This window comes from Carica papaya, chromosome 4 (genome assembly GCF_054855325.1).
Source record: "Carica papaya isolate Zhongbai chromosome 4, ASM5485532v1, whole genome shotgun sequence".
Lineage (NCBI taxonomy): Eukaryota > Viridiplantae > Streptophyta > Magnoliopsida > Brassicales > Caricaceae > Carica > Carica papaya.
The window spans coordinates 30,964,512-30,983,788 of NC_142312.1; the positions used below are offsets into that span (position 1 = coordinate 30,964,512).

General features: G+C 37.3%; 3 protein-coding genes across 3 annotated transcripts; 2 read left to right on the top strand and 1 right to left on the bottom strand.

Annotated features, from left to right (window-relative positions):
- Nucleotides 1-14: 14 nt before the first annotated feature.
- LOC110812300 (GroES-like zinc-binding alcohol dehydrogenase family protein) lies at nt 15-4,817 on the top strand. Its single transcript, XM_022039039.2, has 7 exons — nt 15-477; nt 1,046-1,273; nt 1,762-1,835; nt 2,431-2,590; nt 2,710-2,829; nt 2,935-3,043; nt 4,246-4,817. The coding sequence occupies exons 1-7, from the start codon at nt 229-231 to the stop codon at nt 4,425-4,427; spliced, it is 1,122 nt and encodes a 373-aa protein (XP_021894731.1). The 5' UTR covers nt 15-228; the 3' UTR covers nt 4,428-4,817.
- Nucleotides 4,818-8,941: 4,124 nt separating this feature from the next.
- HCF243 (Serine/Threonine-kinase pakA-like protein) lies at nt 8,942-11,665 on the top strand. Its single transcript, XM_022038989.2, has one exon. It carries the CDS (start codon nt 9,159-9,161, stop codon nt 11,493-11,495), a length of 2,337 nt encoding a protein of 778 aa, XP_021894681.2. The 5' UTR covers nt 8,942-9,158; the 3' UTR covers nt 11,496-11,665.
- A 3,724-nt stretch (nt 11,666-15,389) lies between these two features.
- Nucleotides 15,390-19,190, bottom strand: LOC110812276 (uncharacterized). The gene is made up of 4 exons (XM_022039006.2): nt 18,678-19,190; nt 17,896-18,114; nt 16,225-16,250; nt 15,390-16,136 (listed from the first exon to the last, which is right to left on the bottom strand). Exons 1-4 carry the CDS (start codon nt 19,050-19,052, stop codon nt 15,896-15,898), a joined length of 861 nt encoding a protein of 286 aa, XP_021894698.2. The 5' UTR covers nt 19,053-19,190; the 3' UTR covers nt 15,390-15,895.
- Nucleotides 19,191-19,277: the final 87 nt, after the last annotated feature.

The window sequence follows — 19,277 nt, forward strand, 5'->3', positions numbered from 1 at the left end:
AATTAAAAGTAAATATTACAGCCGAACTGCGGATGCGAACAGGGACACGTCGTCTTCTTCTCTCGCTCGCCCAACGCTGCAATCAAAAACTGAAAACCCTCACTCCCTGAGAAAACCAGGTGGATTCAAAATCACACAAAGCTCCAAGAAAAAGAAACAAAGGTGAAAACATAAGAACTGAGATCAGTAAATTTTTTTTTTTAAAAAAATCAGAAATCGTTGAAAGAAATGCGAGTCTTCAAATTAGCGTCTTATAATAGTCGTAGCAATTACTGGAATGGCGTTTATTCGCTTTGCCAGCAGTTGAGGCTAGGTTCGATTCGTTGCGTCGTCACCAATTGCAGGGCGGTGGTGCTCCCGCGGTTCGGTGGGCCCGGCGTGCTGGAGCTTCGGCCCAATGTATCGGTCCCTGATCTCAAGCCCAATGAGGTCCTCGTCCGTGCTCGAGCTGTCTCTATCAATCCTCTCGATACCAGAGTAAGTTGATCCATCTCTGGTTCTCGTTGAAGTTCTTTCTAGTTGCTTTTATCTTCCTTATTTCTTTCTTTTTCCATTATTGTTTTCGTTTACTTTGGCCTTTGTTGGCTGAGAGAAAAGCGCGAAATGGATTGAATTGGTGCGAAAATGGCAGGGCAAGGGATTGATCTTTGTTTCGATTATTTAGGTACTTATTATTCATGCATGTCTGGTTGCTGAAAAAGCACGGGAAATTGAAATGGAATCGGGTAGAGAAGATAGAATTAGAATTTGGCCGGAATGGAATGTCCAGAATCTATCTGAAATTCTGTTATTAATCTCGATATCAAGTTAGTGTAGTAGATTCAGCATAAGATTGTTTAATGCTTAGTTTAGGTTCCTCCTTCAGTTATAAACTTCTTGAATTACCGTGATGATGCTTTTCTTCGGCTTTTATGAACTTCTAGTAACTGCTAAAAAGGTTAATGCCACTTTTTTTTTGGATCGTCCTCAGGCATCAACGTATTCATGTTCATTGAATGAACTATAGTCGACTTCTTTTATCATGTTCTGAATTTAATTTTTTCAGATGCGATCTGGTTATGGCCGTTCCATATTTGAACCACTTCTGCCCATCATATTAGGTCGTGATGTTAGTGGTGAAGTTGCAGCTGTTGGCAGTTCAGTGCGGTCGCTAACTGTTGGTCAAGAAGTTTTTGGTGCGCTGCATCCAACTGCTGTGAGGGGTACTTATACTGACTATGCAGTTCTTTCAGAAGATGAACTTACTCCAAAACCATTGTCAGTTACTCATGTGGTAATTTTTGGAATTTTTTTATTATAGCTAGAGAAAATATCTTGATTTCTCTTGGTGGTTTATATGGCTCCATTGGGGCCCTTAAGTGTTTGATTATTTTCTTTTGATCTAGATATAAAATACCATTCTTTTCCTTTTTTGGGGGGTTTCCTTATAGTTTGGTGCAGGAGCTCGTAAGAGTGTATGTCTGATTGGATTGCAGGACATAGTTATACATTTATTGCGTTTCTAAATCATAATATCCCAGTCTCTAAATTTTATTCTAACTTCACGTGTCCCTCAGAAAAATCTTTTGAAGGAGAACTTTCTTTCTCACTGCCCCTTATAGTAGTAATTTGTTAGTGGAAGCAACCTGTAAAATACTTACAAAGTTTGTTTTTCTCCATTTAATGCACTTTTAAAATAATCACTACTGCTTTTGTGTAACTTGTTTCTGGTTGATGTAACATCTATTTGCTACATTTTCACTGTTAAACATGCTTGTATAGGAAGCGAGTGCCATTCCTTTTGCAGCACTGACTGCCTGGCGTGCTCTAAAAAGTACTGCTAGGATAACTGGAGGGTATGTTCCCATTGCTGTGACAATCAACTTTGTTCCAAGAAATCTCCTTTTTTCTTTTATTTATTCATTTATTTTCTGGGTGTTAGCATTGGCAAACTGCTCTCTTTTACCTTGTCTCCTTTTTCCCCTGCAATACAAGCTTGCTTAAGATGTCTTTCCTCCGTGCTGAACGTCCTTCATCTTTATTATAAGGCAATATGGTCAGTATTGGCCATGGATTTGGGACTTATTGACGGAAGAGGTCAAATAATTTGCTCACTAGCTACTACTGTTCGATGTTTACCTTTTTCCCCTGATGATTAGCGATGGCTTTACCCTTCCTCCTTGTTAGCTCCATTTGCTCATCAATATTCGTATTCCAAGATTTTTTTCTTGTTATTTAACTTTTAGCCTCTGCTTTGAGATATAGTAGTAAATCAAATTTGGCTACTCATAAAAGGAATAGCCTTAAAGCAACTTTCTAGGAGCCAACTTCAAAAACTAGTGCTGAGAAGAGGTTGGCATATAATTCTAGGTGGACTGATGCTGGATTTTTATATGCAAACTATTACTTTGTGTTTCCTCGCAACTACATTTTCAAAATTTTCTAATACAGGCAGAGGCTATTAGTTGTGGGTGGGGGAGGAGCAGTAGGTTTTGCTGCAATTCAGCTTGCAGTGGCTGCGGGGTGCCGCGTTACAACTACCTGTGGAAGTCAAAGTGTAGATCGGATTCTGGCAGCTGGTGCTGAGCAAGCTGTTGACTACACTGCGGAGGTCATCTGTTTCCCTCTGGATTATGTGACCATTCAGTTTTAGTGCCTCGTTAGATGAATAACTGCTAGTTAGCTATTCTCGAAATGAATTCTCTGATAGGTGATCTGATTGGGTTACAGGATATTGAATTGTCAATAAAGGGGAAATTTGATGCTGTCTTGGATACTATTGGTGTACCAGAGACAGAAAGAATAGGGATCAATTTTTTGAACAGAGGAGGAAATTATATGACACTTCAGGTAAGAAATGAGACATCTTTGTTTTCTTTGATGAAGAATTCTTTGACTGTTTATGTGTTAAATGTTCTGCATAAACATCTAACATTTTGTTCCCTTTTCTTAAAGGGTGAGGCAGCATCATTGGCTGACAGTTATGGATTAGCAATTGGGATTCCTGTAGCTACGGGTATTTTGTTGAAGAAACAGCTTCAATATCGTTATTCTCATGGAATAGGTACTAAAATTCTTCTACTACATTATTCTTTGAGCAGGCTACTTTTTGGAAATATGCATCAGCTGGAAAGTTTTTTCCTCACTTTTCCTTCTTCCTGTTTTGATTCAGAGTTCAAACTGCGGATAATTTTTACCTTTTAATAGTTCGTTGGCATGAGAATTGGATTACAAATTACTTACCATCTTTAGTATAGTATATTTTCCCATATAAATCAATGCATACAGAAATCTGATCTAAAATGTGCATAAGAATATTTTGGCTGTAGTAGGATACTTTCTTTCAGTATTTAGTTACAAGAAGCAATCTTATTACCTTAATAACTAGAAAAGCCGAGGTTTAAAAAAATAATAATAATTCTCACCCTTTCTGGAGGAGCTTTTCCCTTGATGCCTTCCTGTAGCTGAGTTTCACTATATCCATGTGCATATAGACACAAAGTGTCGGTAACAGTTACTGTTTAAGATTTCCTTGCTTTAACCAGGACTACATAAGGGTTCTCCAGGATTTGTTTTTCAATCTTTATGTCATGTTCAATAGGTGATATCTGACTTAGTCCGGAATAGCTATATCGCATCCTAAGAATTAAAATGGCAGATGAACATGAGATATCTTTATCGCTGGAGGAGTCACCAAGTTAACTTCACAGCCCTCGTGCCAGATATTGTCAGATTCTTAAATGATAGAGTCGAACTATTTTGCCAAAAGCTTGAGCTGATAGAAAATTACTTAATCTATTATTTGCATATTAAGGCACCCTTTATGCTAAAGTTTACTGGGCTGAACTTGTAGATCAAGCATAAGTAAAAATTGCCTTGTGCTCAAATTAATAATAGGAATTGGGTGGCGGCCAAAATTTGAACACTGAATTTATAATCCTGATACTTTGTTAAATAATAAAGTTAAACCTTTTTATTTAAAATCTTAAGCTAATAAGAAATGACTTAATCTATTATGTGACATGAGCGCATGTGATAAAAATTTATGGGTACATCTTAGATATCCCTCGCCCGGCTTCTCTCTTCACTGTTGGTTGTGGTAGTTGGGACTTCCCTTAGCTGTTTTTTCTTCACCTGTTTTTAAAATATTCAAAATATTACATTTTTCTCTTTATTTGTATCTAAATTAGTTTTTCACATAAGTAAAAGATATGGGACATTCTGCATCTGATTACCCAATTCCTATTTTGTATTTTGATGGGCCAGAATATTGGTGGACGTATATGAGGGCTGACTCAGAAGGTTTAGATGAGATCCGAAGGCTAGTGGAAGCTGGAAAGCTAAAAATACCCGTGGAGAAAACGTTTCCAATCACACAAGTGAAGGAGGCTCACGAGGCCAAGGACAGGAAGCACATTCCTGGTAAAGTAGTATTGGAACTCAACTGAAGTATAATTCGACAAGCTGGTTCTAATGTCCTCATTCACAAATCATTTATGCTAATTTAGCTTTTGTGTTTATGTAAAGGTATTATCTACGGTTCTCTCATGGTACGGTGCCCTTATATCACTGTTGGATGCCACTACTTAATTGTACGAAACAGAATTCAGCAGTGGATAAATATAAGGGTACAGTATCACGTGCTATCGGGCACCGTAGATGAACTCTTTATGTAAATGTTCTTTTTTAGTTTTGACCTTTCCTCTGGAGAGGGGTTACTGTATTGTGAGTCCTCTTCCTCTTTCTATATAGGACTGAGTTTGGTTCAGTATCTAATTCTTAGGTTGGTCTTAGTACTCACAATTAAGATATGATTTGCTATACTTGAATTACTCTCATCCGCATCTTGAACGTTTTGATGGTAGAAATTCAGTTCCTACATCTAAGGTGTAGATTAAATTCTAATCATCAATAAGTTGAAAGTGTTGGTGGTGGTGGTATTTCAAATATAACATTTTGTATTTCAATATGTATATGAAGACCAACATGAGAATTAAAACTAGAAATTAAACGAGGGTAACTTTGGAATTCAGTTAGGACTTCAGAAGTTGCAAAACTCTGAGAATCTGTTCTTTTGTACTGTCAAAAGAGTTTAGTTGTTTGTCAAAATATGATACAGCCAACAAAAAAAACCAGGGTGGTGTTTTGTTTTTTGTTGAAAAATCCAGGATAGAGTATATAAAAAAAGTAGAAAGGTTGCTTTTTTCTTATGGGAACAGCTTGGTTAGATCCAATATAAGTTAAGCCCCATCCCATCCTTTGAGTAAATCAGCACAGTCAGTGAAGTCAGCCGGGCTTAATCCTCCCAGTCCAACCATGGACCACCTGTTCTTAAACCAGATTCCTCTGGTAAACATGGATCCAATTCCTATCATCCAACCTCCCACAGCTGGCTTCCTTAGGATCATCTCCCCCTTATTTATTAAAGCGAGACCCTGCTTTTAATAGCTGGTTTTGTCTGGTTGTGGTGTAAATGTTCGGTCAAAACCCCATTCCCAATTCAAAGCAAAACCTTTGACTCACTCATTTAAGCCTTTTGGCGGTTCTAACTCCCTCTCCCCATTTAAATTATAGTTCTTTGCACGACCCTACCACAATACCCAAATAGGTTTTCAGTCAGTAATTGACAAATCTGTCTGACCGCATGACGTGGAGATAATTCGTTGGTTAGATTTCTTAGATTCCACATGGTCTACGGTGGTTCTTTACACAGCAGATTAGTTTTTTTTTTTTTTTTTTTTTTATAGTTAAATCACGCGCTGATCGTGTGCGATTCTCTATGTGATTGCGTGCGACGCGAACGTTGTACATCACACAGAGTCTCTCTCTGCCAACGAGGCCTTCGGTTCTTTGAACTGCATCGGTTTCATGGTCACACGCCTTTCCATGCGCGTGCACAGTCGTACCATGATTACTGTCTGTTTATTTTATTTATATTCTAAGTACGAATGAGGGAGAGATTTATTCTCATATTATATTTTTGATTAAATTAAGATTATTTTTATAATAATGAATTAACATTATACTTTTGCTTCTAATAATTAATCTTACTTATAATTTAATGATCGATAGATATATTCACCGAATTTTATATAATATTTCTATCTTAAAACGTACATCCAATGGATAATGTTATTGAATTCTTCAAATTTCATAAGTTATAAATTTTTATATCTCTTTTCTTACCATAACTTCCTCATTAATTTTATAATTTATTTTCTAATTCATGTCCTAATACAATAATATAAGTGGAAGTTGTGAGAAACTTTGTGACATGATGAATTTGAAGAAGATTTATTGTCTACTTTTTTATACCCTTTTATGTTTTTTTATGTATTTTTGTTATATTATTATCATGTATATTTTTAGAATTTGTAATATAAATAAAAATAAATTATTTTTTTATTTCAAAAAGAGTCAAAAAGTATACTGATAAGAACTAAGAAACTATCCATCTTGAGCTAAGAAACTCCCATGACATCGTTTATGATAAGTTGTTGGAGATCACCTGATATATGAACATACTGATAAAGATCAAGTTACAACGAGAAACTAAAATTTATCAATTAATTGGGGCATTTATTCCATTCGCGAAATATATATTGAATTTTAATACGTAAATCATTTAATAACAAGTTATTGATAATTCAGACAAGAGCAGCATCAGCATTAAGTAACAACAGTTCTTAATAAACAATTCTACAACTAAAGAATTATCAATATCAAGAATAATATAACAGTATCTAGCAGTTCGTGCTAGCTGAAGACCATCTAAGAACCCCTAAAGCTCGCATTGCAACATTGAACAACTACCCATTTTCTTGTTAAAGCTTCCCAGGACACACTCTATTTTCGTCTCTAATAAGGTCAACACAACATAAAAAATTAATGTTATCACGATAGATTCTATAATTGTTCACTTTAATTAAGATCGAGAGTAAGTATTGCCTTCCAAAAATAAATTAATTTTTTTAAAAAAATTAAGAGAAAAACACTTCCCAATCATCTTCACCACTTCATTTTCTCCTTAATTTTTCAAAGTCTAAAACAATGATAATTTCCCAAAATTTTAAATTTCCTCCGAGCATTATAAATTTATACCGACACATTTAAATAATTTATAATAATAATACAAAGTATATGTTTTTAAATATTTTAGAGAAAAAAAAATTCCAAAGGAGAAAATATTAAAATAATGAATAATGAATATACAACAATAAATATTAAATATTATTCCAATATTAATAAGCTAAAAAGGAAAATGACAAAAGAAAAAAAAAAAAAAAAAAACAGAGTACAGAAATTAAGCAATGATGAGGTGAGTGATTGCACGATAAAGGAAGGCGCGTGGGGTCCGAAAATACAAACGTGTCTACGTGGCAGGATCATGATTAGTTGGTTTAATGCAAAGAGTTGGGTCGGGTTGTGGTCAGTCACGTGCACCTTTGGATTCTTCTCTTTGCTCTTTTCACTTCGCCCTCTACCCATGTGATCTTCCCTTATCAAAACCCCCATACTTTTCCACTTAATTTCGAAACTGCCACTCCCTCCTCCGTCCTTTTTTTCACGTACCACAAAAAAACGGCCACACGCACGAGTGGGATAATTTTCATATTCCCAAAAAACACCCCGTAAACTTTTCAAATTTACTTTTTTGCCCCTCTCGTCCAAACGGGTAATGCCATGACCTGGCCACGTTTTCATAATGTGCATTTCTTTTTGGGAACATGGCTTTAGATTCCGATATCTCGATTTATATCGCGGAGTTTAGATAATAAATCATTAATGTACGGTACGATAATTCACTGAGTTTCTCTCGTTTAAATCACTTTCGAATAAATGGTACGATTGATTGGATAATTTTTAGTAGTAAATTAGTTTTTAACCACCGATTCTGTAGTTTTTAACAGTTAGAATATGTTTCTTCTCATTTTACTTTTCACAATTACTTGTGAATTTCCGTTTTACCCTTAAATCCCAAATTTTATTTTTCTTACATTAAGTATTAAATTTCTTTTATTAAAAATTACAATTTAAATAATTTAATTATATAAATTAAATAAATTTTTTTTATATTTTTTAATTAATATTACACACGATAAGATAGAAATAAATTAGTAGTTTAACTGAACATACGACCGACGCATGGATCGTTTGATTATGTCTCGACGAAAATTTAATTGTTGTGAATAACGTATTAAAGCTACTTCGTCTCTTTCCTCATAATTATTAGTATCTTTGATGTTAGTACAAATATCGTTATTCTATTAGTTATCAGTAAAAATCACTACATGTTTGGTTTTTCTTGAACGAATTTCAGGATCTGCTATCACGTTTTCTTCATTTTCCCTCTCCAGTTGTTCTAAATCGTCGATTAGTTTATACGACTATATCATCCTATCAATCCAAACAGAACAACTATCGTTACCGTACATTAATATATAAATTTTTTCGAATATAGTGCAATTGTTATTTTATTAAATTACTAAAAAAAAATCAACCAAATTCAACGTTAGAGTTTACAAAACTACGTCTCTTAGTCTTATAGTAACAAAGCACGTGCGTTTCACTCGTAAAAAGATTGCATGTTTAGGCGAGTAACGAAAGAGGGAGGTCAACCCAATCCCCGTTGACTAAGTCCGTGTGAAGATTTCTGTCACCTTTTCTACTTTCTTCTTCAACCGTGTGTTGTGTGTATGTGAGAACACGTGAAACTCTTTGACTCTCACTTCACGTGGTCCACCGATTTGTATGACCGCAAGATCATCTTAGCATCTTGTGCTTCTTCTTCTTCTTCCTCTAATTCCCAGGTCTCCAGCAGAAGTCATCTGTCAATGGTTTTGGAGATCTTCAAGGGCAGTTTCGTCATTTCACATGACCCACCACCACCCAAAAAGAATCCACCAGTTTTTTTTTTTTACCAGTTAACGTTTTGCTAAAGACAAGGAGCATGTCGTCATCTTCCACCTTCTACTCTCTCTCTCTCTTTTCGTGACTCCATTACGGTGTTTACAGTAAACTCTGAAAACTCAAACGCACAAAACCATACATCCAAACAAACACTATCCGTCGTTCTCTCTCCTTCGGAGAAAAAGGGAAAAAAAAAAAGAAAATCTCTTGCGTTGTAATTATTTTCGAGTTATGGCTAAAATCATACTGTAAAAAATATTCTATCTCCAATGATGGACGCAGATAGACCCCATCGTAGCAGTAGCATCAACAGCAACAATAGCGGCAGTAACGCATCGAGCGAGCTTTTCATTTGCTTCACCTCGCGCCTTTCTTCCTCTTCCTCCATGAAAATATCTTCGAAGTCTATTCTCAGCCCCGGCCGTACAAGGGAACCCTCTCAAATCTCTCTCTCTTCCTCCCTCAGCAGGAGACTCAGGAGTAATGGCAGCATGAAAGGTGGCCAAGCCTCCCCAATGTTCCCCACCAACGGCAAGAAACGTGGCTGCGCTTTTGAAAACCCTGAACCATCTTCTCCTAAAGTTACTTGTATAGGCCAAGTCAGAGTCAAGACCAAGAAGCAGAGCAAGAAGATTAGAGCGAGATCTAAGAGAAGAGGGGAGGTCAGTTTTAGGAAAGTAGACCAGAATAGCAGAGGCAACAATGTAGAGAGCTGTGTAAATCAGGAGTACAATCTGGACAGTCAGTTTCACCATCACCAGCAGCAGCAGCAGCAGCAGCCTCAGGAGTGTTTGCCGCACAGGAATCAGAGATGGGTCCATTTACCCATCACAATATGCGAAGCGTTAAGGGCATTCGGTGCTGAATTCAACTGCTTCTTGCCCTGCAGGTCTTCTTGCATGGCGAATCAGAGGGATAAACAAGGGAAAGCTTTGGGGTCAGCCGGGAACGGTAATGGAAACAGCAGTTCCTGCGGGGCAGTATTTGCGCGGTGGCTGGTTGCGGTGCAAGAAGGAGAAGGGAAAGCGAGGGAGATAGAGTTGGTGGTCGGAGAAGAAGAGGAGGAAAGGAGAGACAGCATGAACAGTCCCACGGAGAGGAGAAGGAGACACATATTTGATAATATTGAAATCGACGAACTCGAAATCGAGAACGCACAATGCCAGGACAAGAACGAGGAAGAGGAAGCCAGAGTCAGCATCTGTATACCGCCCAAGAACGCGTTGCTGCTGATGCGTTGCAGATCTGACCCAGTGAAGATGGCAGCTCTCGCTAACCGGTTCTGGGAGTCACCCATGCCTCCAGATGAAGATGAACAAGGAGAGAAAGAAGAAGAAGAAGAAGAAAAACAAGGAGAAGAAGAAAAAGAAGAAGAAGAAGAAGAAGGGGAAGAAGAAGAGGAAGAAGAAAATGAGCAAAAACAGAGGGATACGGAACTCAGAGGAGAGCTGCAAGTGGGAGTTGAGCGAGAAACAGAGCATGAAGATCGGGCTGAGGTATGTGAAAGAGCGACTACTTCTGAATCTATTGAAAAACAAGAAAACCAGCAAGCGGAAACAAGTTCAGCTTTGCAGACAGAAGAAACTGAAGATGAAGGAGAAAGTGATGACCAAGGAACAAGCCCTGATATCTTCAATGCATCGGAAAGTAGCGCCTATAAGAATCGAGAAGATGGACATGAGGCAGAGGCAGAAGGCCTGTATACAGAATCAGTAGAAGCAAAGCAGACAGAATCAGTAGAGGAATCTGAGTTGAATGTTTCACGACCAGAAATCCTTGACGATCCAGAAAATGAAGCTGTCTCATCTTTGATCCATGAAACCGAGAATGATCTCGAAAATGAAGTGGAACAAGAAAAACATATTGAAGCTGAAGATGCAATCAAAACTAGTACAGAGGAAGAACCTGAAGAAGATTCAGTGGAGACTCAAGAATTAACAGTAGTAGCAGCAGAAGAGAAAGGGACAAGTGAGAAAGAGGAGGAAGAAGAGACAGTGACCCATGAAAGATCCGTACTTGAAGACCCGGAGGCGCTGGAGCCAGACCCGGGTCCAGAGTCAAAGTTCCCGGGAAGTAAAGAAGAAGAGTCAGCGAGAGAAACGACTCAGGATCCACTGTTGCCAGACTGCTTATTGCTGATGATGTGCGAGCCAAAGCTGTCAATGGAGGTATCCAAGGAGACATGGGTTTGTAGTACTGATTTCATCAGATGGTTACCGGAGAGGCCGCCCGTCAAGAAGACCAACGTCGGCGATGAGACGAAGAAGAGAATCAGCATAGCTTCGAAAAATCTTATGCAGCCCCCGTTTACCACCAAGCCGCCAGCTAACAAGCTACTACTGCAGCCGCCGAGGTCTTCCTGCTCCTTCCCTGCCGCACCTCCATCTCTAATAGCGACCAACGGCGGCTCCTCCATGGCTACAATGATTGACCAGAAGCTGGTCGGAGCCAACAGTTACGAGCCGTTCGTTCTCACTCGCTGTAAGTCTGAGCCGATGAGGTCCTCAACCAAGCTTGCGCCCGAGAATTGTTTTTGGAAGAATAGGAAGCTTGAGCCCCATCGGCCGACGACACTCGGTATCGGCGCGGCTGGAGTTGGGTTTTGAGCCTGCTTGCAAAGGGTATATGGTAAAAAACAAAGTGTGGTAAGTTTGCATGGGTAATTGTAGCTTTTCTTTCTTTATGCAGAGTAATTTTACTGCATTTTTAAAGCCTAATATGTGTCTGTAAAAAAGTTTTCATTTTTGAAATTTACTTTTTCTAGCAATTCTTTTCATCTTTTTGGTCCTTTTCCATTACATGTACCTCCTTTGAATTGCATATTTTTATAGCGAGCACATAACAAGAAGTATCAAGGAAAAGAAGTCTGAATTTCTACTGACGCTTCACAAAAAAAGTTTGGATTTTTATTGATGCTTCATAGAGAAAGTTGGGATTTTTATTGATGCTTCATAGAGAAAGTTTGGATTTTTATTGATGGTTTGTTATGTGAATTTGGTAGTAGGGTAATGGTAGAGTGCAGTGCATGTTAGTAATGTGTCTGACAGGGATCAAAATGGGCCCACTAGGGGTGAATTAGCAGCCGTTAGATGAGTGTGATGTTGGCAGATTGATGGATGGATGGATGGATAGTGATTTGATTGATAGTTGGAATTATTAAAAGTGGGATGGGATTAGATGTTTAGTCAAGTTTGTTATGTGATATGTCTCCAAATAATGTATAACGAATGGTGGTCCAAAGTGGTCAACAAGGTCAAGACATTATCACATTTCAATTATAGGTTGCTAAGAAACATCATGGGATATATGTTGAGATAAGGTTTGAAACTATGTTGTATTAGTTCCAATAAGTAGGGGCTCTATGTTAAAGGTGGTGATCAAGTGGTCATCAAGTAGGTTGTAATTGTAACTTTTAAGTTGTAGATTCTGAATTTTCTTAGCACTACCTACTTTTGAAGGTCTTGATTTGTAGTTCCTAAAGATTTTATTTGGAGAATTTGACAATGATAATGCAAAGACACTCCAAGAAAATATCGAAAATATTTGAAGAAAAAATAGAAATAATCACTCGAACGATAAATAAGTAAAGATGCAATTCACGTACTCTGTGGTGCAAACTATAAAGAATCTCTTTCGATCTTCGTCCCTGTGGGATTTGAGAATGTATCCGAAAAATAAAACGAAGACGCTCGTTTTTTCTTCTCTTTTGATCCCTACCCTTTAACATGTGCACTAGAAAATTTCATATGCATGCAGAATTCATTCCATTCTCTCACAAAAATCCTTCGAATTCTTTTTTTTTTTCCTTGAAATAATTAAAATTTGAATCAGAAACAGAGTGAAAGATGACTCGGTAAAATATTTGAAATCCTTCCACCATTGAGTGAGCATGATAAGTTGTAATGAATGGGATTAATATAATAAAAGATAGGTGCCTGGTACAGTCAATTCTCTCAATCATGGTCTGCAATTGTTTCAAGTTTCAAGGGCAACAAATTGGTGCTCATCTTTTAAAGAGATTTCAGCCTTTCCAGGTCTAATGCATTATTTGGGCACCTGGTGTCTTCTCCTTTTTATCATGCTGAATAAAGACGACAACAAAATTAAATAAAGAAAATCAGAAAGAAATTTTCAGAATTGGTTATCTGCTTAAATGGGTTTTATCTATATGCAATGGGGCCATGATATACACCTACATATACCTCCATAAATACACACAGTGTGCATTATAATGAACTCGTGTGATGAAGCTTTCTTTAGCTTTTAAGGATCATTGTGTTTTGATGATTCATGAATACCAACTTTTGTGAAACAAGAAAAAAGGGTTTCTAAGATTTAGGTTTCTTGTTTTCTATTATGACGAATTGTTTTATGAGTAGGAAAATCTAAACAATCTTTTGCTATTGCAAAGTGGCTGTCATGGGGTTTTAGATTGGCACTAAAATGAGGGCACAAATTCTCATACAAGTCATTAAAGAAATGAAAAGCAACAAAAGTAAGAGACAGAAAAGTGTCTCCTTCTGTTTATCATTTCTTTTGTTCTATACTGAGCCTATGGTGTAAGCAAGAAAATTTCTATACAAATAAATTAGTAGACCTTATTTGAAAGGGCACATATCTCATTCTCTATTCAAAACATCAATGCAGCATGTGTAGCAAAGTTCTTTGTGTAAGATTTACTGTGTATATATATATATATATATATAGCCTTCCAAAATTAATCACTTTAGATGGTGGTTTTAAATTTTTGATATGTCTTTTCCCTATTAATCCCAAATAAAGTTGAAAGAGCTTTTATTTCTTTCCCTTCAGATGATATATGGGAAAGTTGAAAATAGTCTATTAAGTTTGAAATCACAGTATGTCAAGAAAACACGAAAGACAAAAAGATTAAGACTCAATTGTAACACAACTCATAAGTTAAAGACAATATAAAATTTACCCTTTCTTTCTTCTGTGAAATAATAGAAAAGATTGCAACCAAAACTGACAAAGAAAGGGAGTAAACATAAGAGTATACACCGCATGAAGATGTGAATAAAAGGCAGCTTTTCACGTGCTGCTTCCAGCCTCTCACCATTATTAACCGATCCCACGTGAGACAAGCCACCAGAGGGTTATTACTTCAACAATTCACTAAAGGGTTCACCTTTTGGTCAAAAAGTCCGAGTTTATATGAGACAAATAAAATCCTATACATTTTCTCTGTACTTGATTGGAAGAGACAAACAAATGGTTTTGGGGGATGGGTCTTGGTCCCTAGTGGACTGTTGATTTTCTCTTGTAATCATGTCTATTTTGTTCACAGAAACCTAAAGTATTCTGAGACCCCTGTGTCATTGGCTATGAGAATCATAGCAAAAGGCTTGGATCAAGAGTATGTTGCAGACCAGACTCTATCTAATGATCGAGAAGGAAACTCTATAACTGGAGTGTTTACGCAAAAGGATGGAGGTTTATCATTTACAGCCATTAGTGGCACCATATCAGCATTACTTTCTTGGGTTCAATTTTTCCATCCCAAGCTCTCTACTTGGGACATAAATCGGGGGGCTCTGATCTAGCAAGACACAAGCTCATCCATCATCTCCTTCAAATATACCAGTATTCTAGTATGTTTCTAATGACTTCAATATGTAAGAATTTTGTGCATGCCAGTTTCCTCATCAGCATGTCAAACAAAGATACACCAGTCATATAGGTGCTGGTTCAGAAGGCCAAACACAGACATACCAGTCATTTAGCTGCCATGCAGACGGCTGAAATAGGAGGAAGTACCTTTTAGTCAGCTGGCCTGCAAGCCATCTACTTTGCCACAAACTTTGCTGCTGTGGATGTTTGGTCCACAACTGGTATTTGCTGCTTCTGGGATCATGGTCATTGTTCTGGACGTTCTTGACTCAACTGTAATCCTGCTACAGAAATTCAAGCCTGCAGAGAACCATGCTCTGATTAGAAGATTGAAAAGGAAATAAATACAGTAGCAAGGATCGCTGAGAATCAACATGACAGCTAAAGGGATTGCATGCAAATTTCAGGAGGTCAAGGTCTACAATGAACATTAAGAAGAATATGCTGAGGATCAATTCACTCGGGATTTGAACATAGACCAAGGAACAAGAAAGTAAAAGCTTAAACATGGATATTAAGAGTCAGTTTCTACCTTTTCATCAACTTCAGTAGGCTCACCGAGTTGCCAGCTTCAAAATTAGGATTTCAAGTTGATTCAAGCCACAAATCCTCCAAAATGGCAAGCAAAGCAAAAAAGTAAGACCAAATCCTTCAAGGCTGATCTGTTGGTATTCCTTGATTGAGAAGCTTTTATGACTGTCATGTTGCTCAGCAATATAAAGAAGCAGAAATAAATGGTGTTTTTGCTCTTTTTACTTCAGGCATCATTATGTGAGAGATCTCAAGATTTGTCTCCCTTTTCTTCTCTCTTTTCAAGCAGTCGTATCATCTTCATCTCAAGCAAATACAATGAGGAAGTAACAAAAGATAAAAAGAAATCTCTAATTTCACCAAGTTCCCTGCCATGATTTTTGAATTCGTGAATTACATTGGATATAATCATCAGTTTTCCAGAGCCTTTTCTGGTCTATGAAAATTTACCATAAAAGCTTTTCCAGAATTAAAAAAATATATACTATAATCATAATGATCCTCCCAAATACGTGTATGGTCATGAAATGTCTCTCCATCTTCTATAGATTTTCCTTAAAAAATATCAATGAATAATATAATTTAGATTGGATGAAAAATAAGTGGCACGCTAAACTCAACATGGAGAAGAAACTCAGGGGCCTGAACCTCCTAGAAGATATCAGAATGTTACGCCCATGTCATCTTCTGCAACAATATACTCTTATTGCATAGAAATATTTGAGGATGGACATCAACAACATGAGATGATATAAGAGCGTGAGAGATTTCGAGATACAACTGTCTTACAAATTTGAAGAACAGCAACCTGTTCCTTTTGCTTTAAGTTTGTTTCTCTCTACCATCATTGCTTACCATCTGAATTTTGGTTCTCTTCACGGCTATTTAATTCAGTGTTATCTGAAGGATTCTCAGTCACTGAATTCAGTGATGCTATCTGCTCTTCACCTTTACTTTCATTTTTTTCATTTGTAGATTCTCCCACGAAAGAGTTGATCGCAAGCTGACCAGATAAAAGGAATAAACCAATAGAGTTGATTCCAAAGACAAATGTTGCAAGGTAGCACAATCCATTCACAACAGTCCTGAAAAATAGAGGAGAAGGGACAACCATGATTTTCAGACATAAATTGTTACATATTCATTACTGGAAGACACTAGCATGAAAGCTACCTTACGGTTATTGTTATTTGCCGAACCTGAAATGCAGGAACACAGTAAAAGTCAGACTCATGTGATGAATATTTGATGCAAACAATCCAAATAATTTAAACTAATTTTCTCCAAAGGCAAGAAACCATGCTGAATATGAAAGTAGAATATATGGGGGCAAGAAACAGATCAAATCAGGTACGAGCCGCGGTTTCACTGCAGCAGTAGTTTCTCAAAGGCAAGAAACCATGCTGAATATGAAAATAGAAGGTATGAAAGCAAGAAACCAATCAAGATCAGGTGAGAGCTATGGTTTCACTGCGCTATTAGTTTCCATCCTACCCCTTACCCAAAAACTCCATCACTTTCCTATCCAAAGAAAATATTCATTTGATAAAAAGAGAAGTCCATGTGCTGCATCATATGATAATATCGATGAAAGAGCATTGCAGTCACAGACTAACTTATCAGCACATCAGCAAACATGCTAGCAAAAATTTGTAGCATGTATAAACTGTATTCTTAAAATTTAATCTTCAAAGAGATATTTTCAAGTTGTTAATATTGAAGTACAAAGACAATGACTTCAAAGAAAAACAGGGTGGGAACCATAACCTAACTGATGGTCGAATCCATGAGCTACTCCAACTTGACCCAAAAACTTAAGCTGTTAATGGAATAATTTTCTATTGACAAGGCTCTTGGAGAAAGTAAGATCCGATGGAACTTCGGGAGAGTGAACCGTAGATTTATCGGTAAAATGTATGTAGTTAGCATTTGAACGGACTTAATACTACATGAGCGAATGGAAATTCCAACTACGAAGACATAAGAAATGAGCTAAAAACAATAGAATACTAAAAAGCCATAAACTTAATTTTCGTTAGACGGATTTTCAAAATATAAATATCAAGAGCTTGGATGATGGCTCCTCTGAGATGCTATCTAATGAATATTGATTCTCCATGGTGCTAGCCTATTTTTCCCTTGTTCTTCCTAAGAAAAAGAAAGAGGTCCTCCCTCTTAACAGGAAAATATTGCCATAGTTTTTTTGTTTTATGAAAACACGAGTAAACCCGTTATCTTCTCAAGTAGTATAGGTGTAACCTCATGATCGTTCCTTCTTCAACTTTTTGCCCCTGTTCTTTCGTGATACATAAGACAAGATCTGTGTTATGCTTCTTCTTAATGAGGAAACATAGTCATACTTACAATGAAAATCAAGTGGCTCCATCATGTTTTCAGGACCATTATTACAACTCCTGGATTTTGAGTGGTTAGCCAAATAGAGATAGAGCATTGAGATACTGATGACTTTGAAGCACTTTTATATGATTCCCATCCTTCTCTCATATTATTCTCTGTTGATTAAATTTTAAAGAACGAGTATTATATTGTTTATCGGTGCTGTCTTTTTCTACTTGTTTCTACTTTCCATGTTGCATAGCTGATAAATTAAAAATGCAGACAAAAAGTTGCAGTCCTTTGAAAAGGCAATCTGAAGCCTATTGCTTTCACCCAAGTAGGAAATTAGTTTTTGCAATGATGTTCAGACCAGCATAAGCAATAAGCAACCTCATTAGTTAAACAACACTATCAGTGGAAAAAAAAAAGGAAAACTAGCAGAATCAATGGGTTTGAACATGTAGTTCAGAAAAAAAAAACATTTCGAAACGCTATGAAGGAACGAACCGAGAAATTATCTGAAATTGTCTGGCGGTTCAGAGCTGCCTCAATAGTAAGGGTGAACTTGTAAAGAATCAGGGCAATCACACCAGCAGTTATTCCACCTAAAAATGCTTGAACTGGGGATGGTGAGGACTTAGGTTGAATTGAAACTGACCCCATTGCTTTCAAGTTATCCAATGCTTCATCCTTCAATGACTTCTTTACCTCTGAAGATCTAAATCTCTACAAACAACAAAATACATTTCCTCAAAATGATTAACACATACAGAGGGACTAAAAGAAACATCATATTAGCACATAACAAAGTGATTCAAAAAAAAGCTAAGCCCAGTTCTCAGAATGCAAATTGAAAGCAACTAGCCTAATCAAAATGGCTTGGAACCAACAGAAAAAATCTAAAAGATTCACGCTGAAGAATCTATTGACGCGCAAAAGAAAATACCAACGAAATCGGAAAAAAAATAAAGCCTGATTCATCAAAATTTCGAACTGGTATTGTATTGGATGGCCAGTAAAACAAACTCAGAAGTAAACATATGATCTTAGCTTTGCATAAAACAGAAACAGCAAAAAATCCACATAATTACGTAGCCTATAGTGAAACAAATAAGATATATGAAGGAGGAGAATGAAGCAAGTAAATTCTGCAACGAAATATCAATTTAGAAACATAAAAAAACCCTACCAAATTTCACGAGGAACCAGAGTTTTTTTTCTTTAAAAAAAGACATATACAATAAAAACAGAGTAGAATAAAGGGTTAAAGAACAAAACGGATGCTTTACCAGTTCTTTTGCGCGCTTAGCCCGTCGGCGAAGCGAGCGAAAGAGGAAGATAGAAATGGCTCCAGTGAGGAGAACACTGGTGGCCACCTGGAGAGTAGAAGGGTCGTCGGTTGTAGCGAAAATGGTGGAGGTAGACGACGAAGTCTGTGGCAGCTCAATGGGGCCTTCTTCTTCTGCTGCAGCAACGCGTATACTGGATTCGGGGACTCGAGCGGGCCATGTATCAGGCCTGGTCCGAGGAAGAGCTGACAGAGTGAAGAGAGAAGCGGGTGCGCGGACTGAGATTAGAGGAGAGAAAGAGTGACTTTGATGATGAGAGAAGGAGGGAGGGAAGCTGGGGGTCAGAAGATAATTGTGGGTCTGCAACACAGACATTCTCTCGTATTGCCTTTCGGGTTACCAAATTTTCAGTTTACACAAAGTTATAGCATTGTGTTCGTCGTCTTCTTTAGAAGCTTGGAAGGGTATGCGTGTGCGATTATATGTATCTTCTTGATTTTCAGATTTCTGGATTTAATGGTGTTCGCTGATACTTGGCGAAATATCTTCTATGGATTTTTCAACATTTTGTTTCTTCTATTTGATAGTCGAACGGTGCCG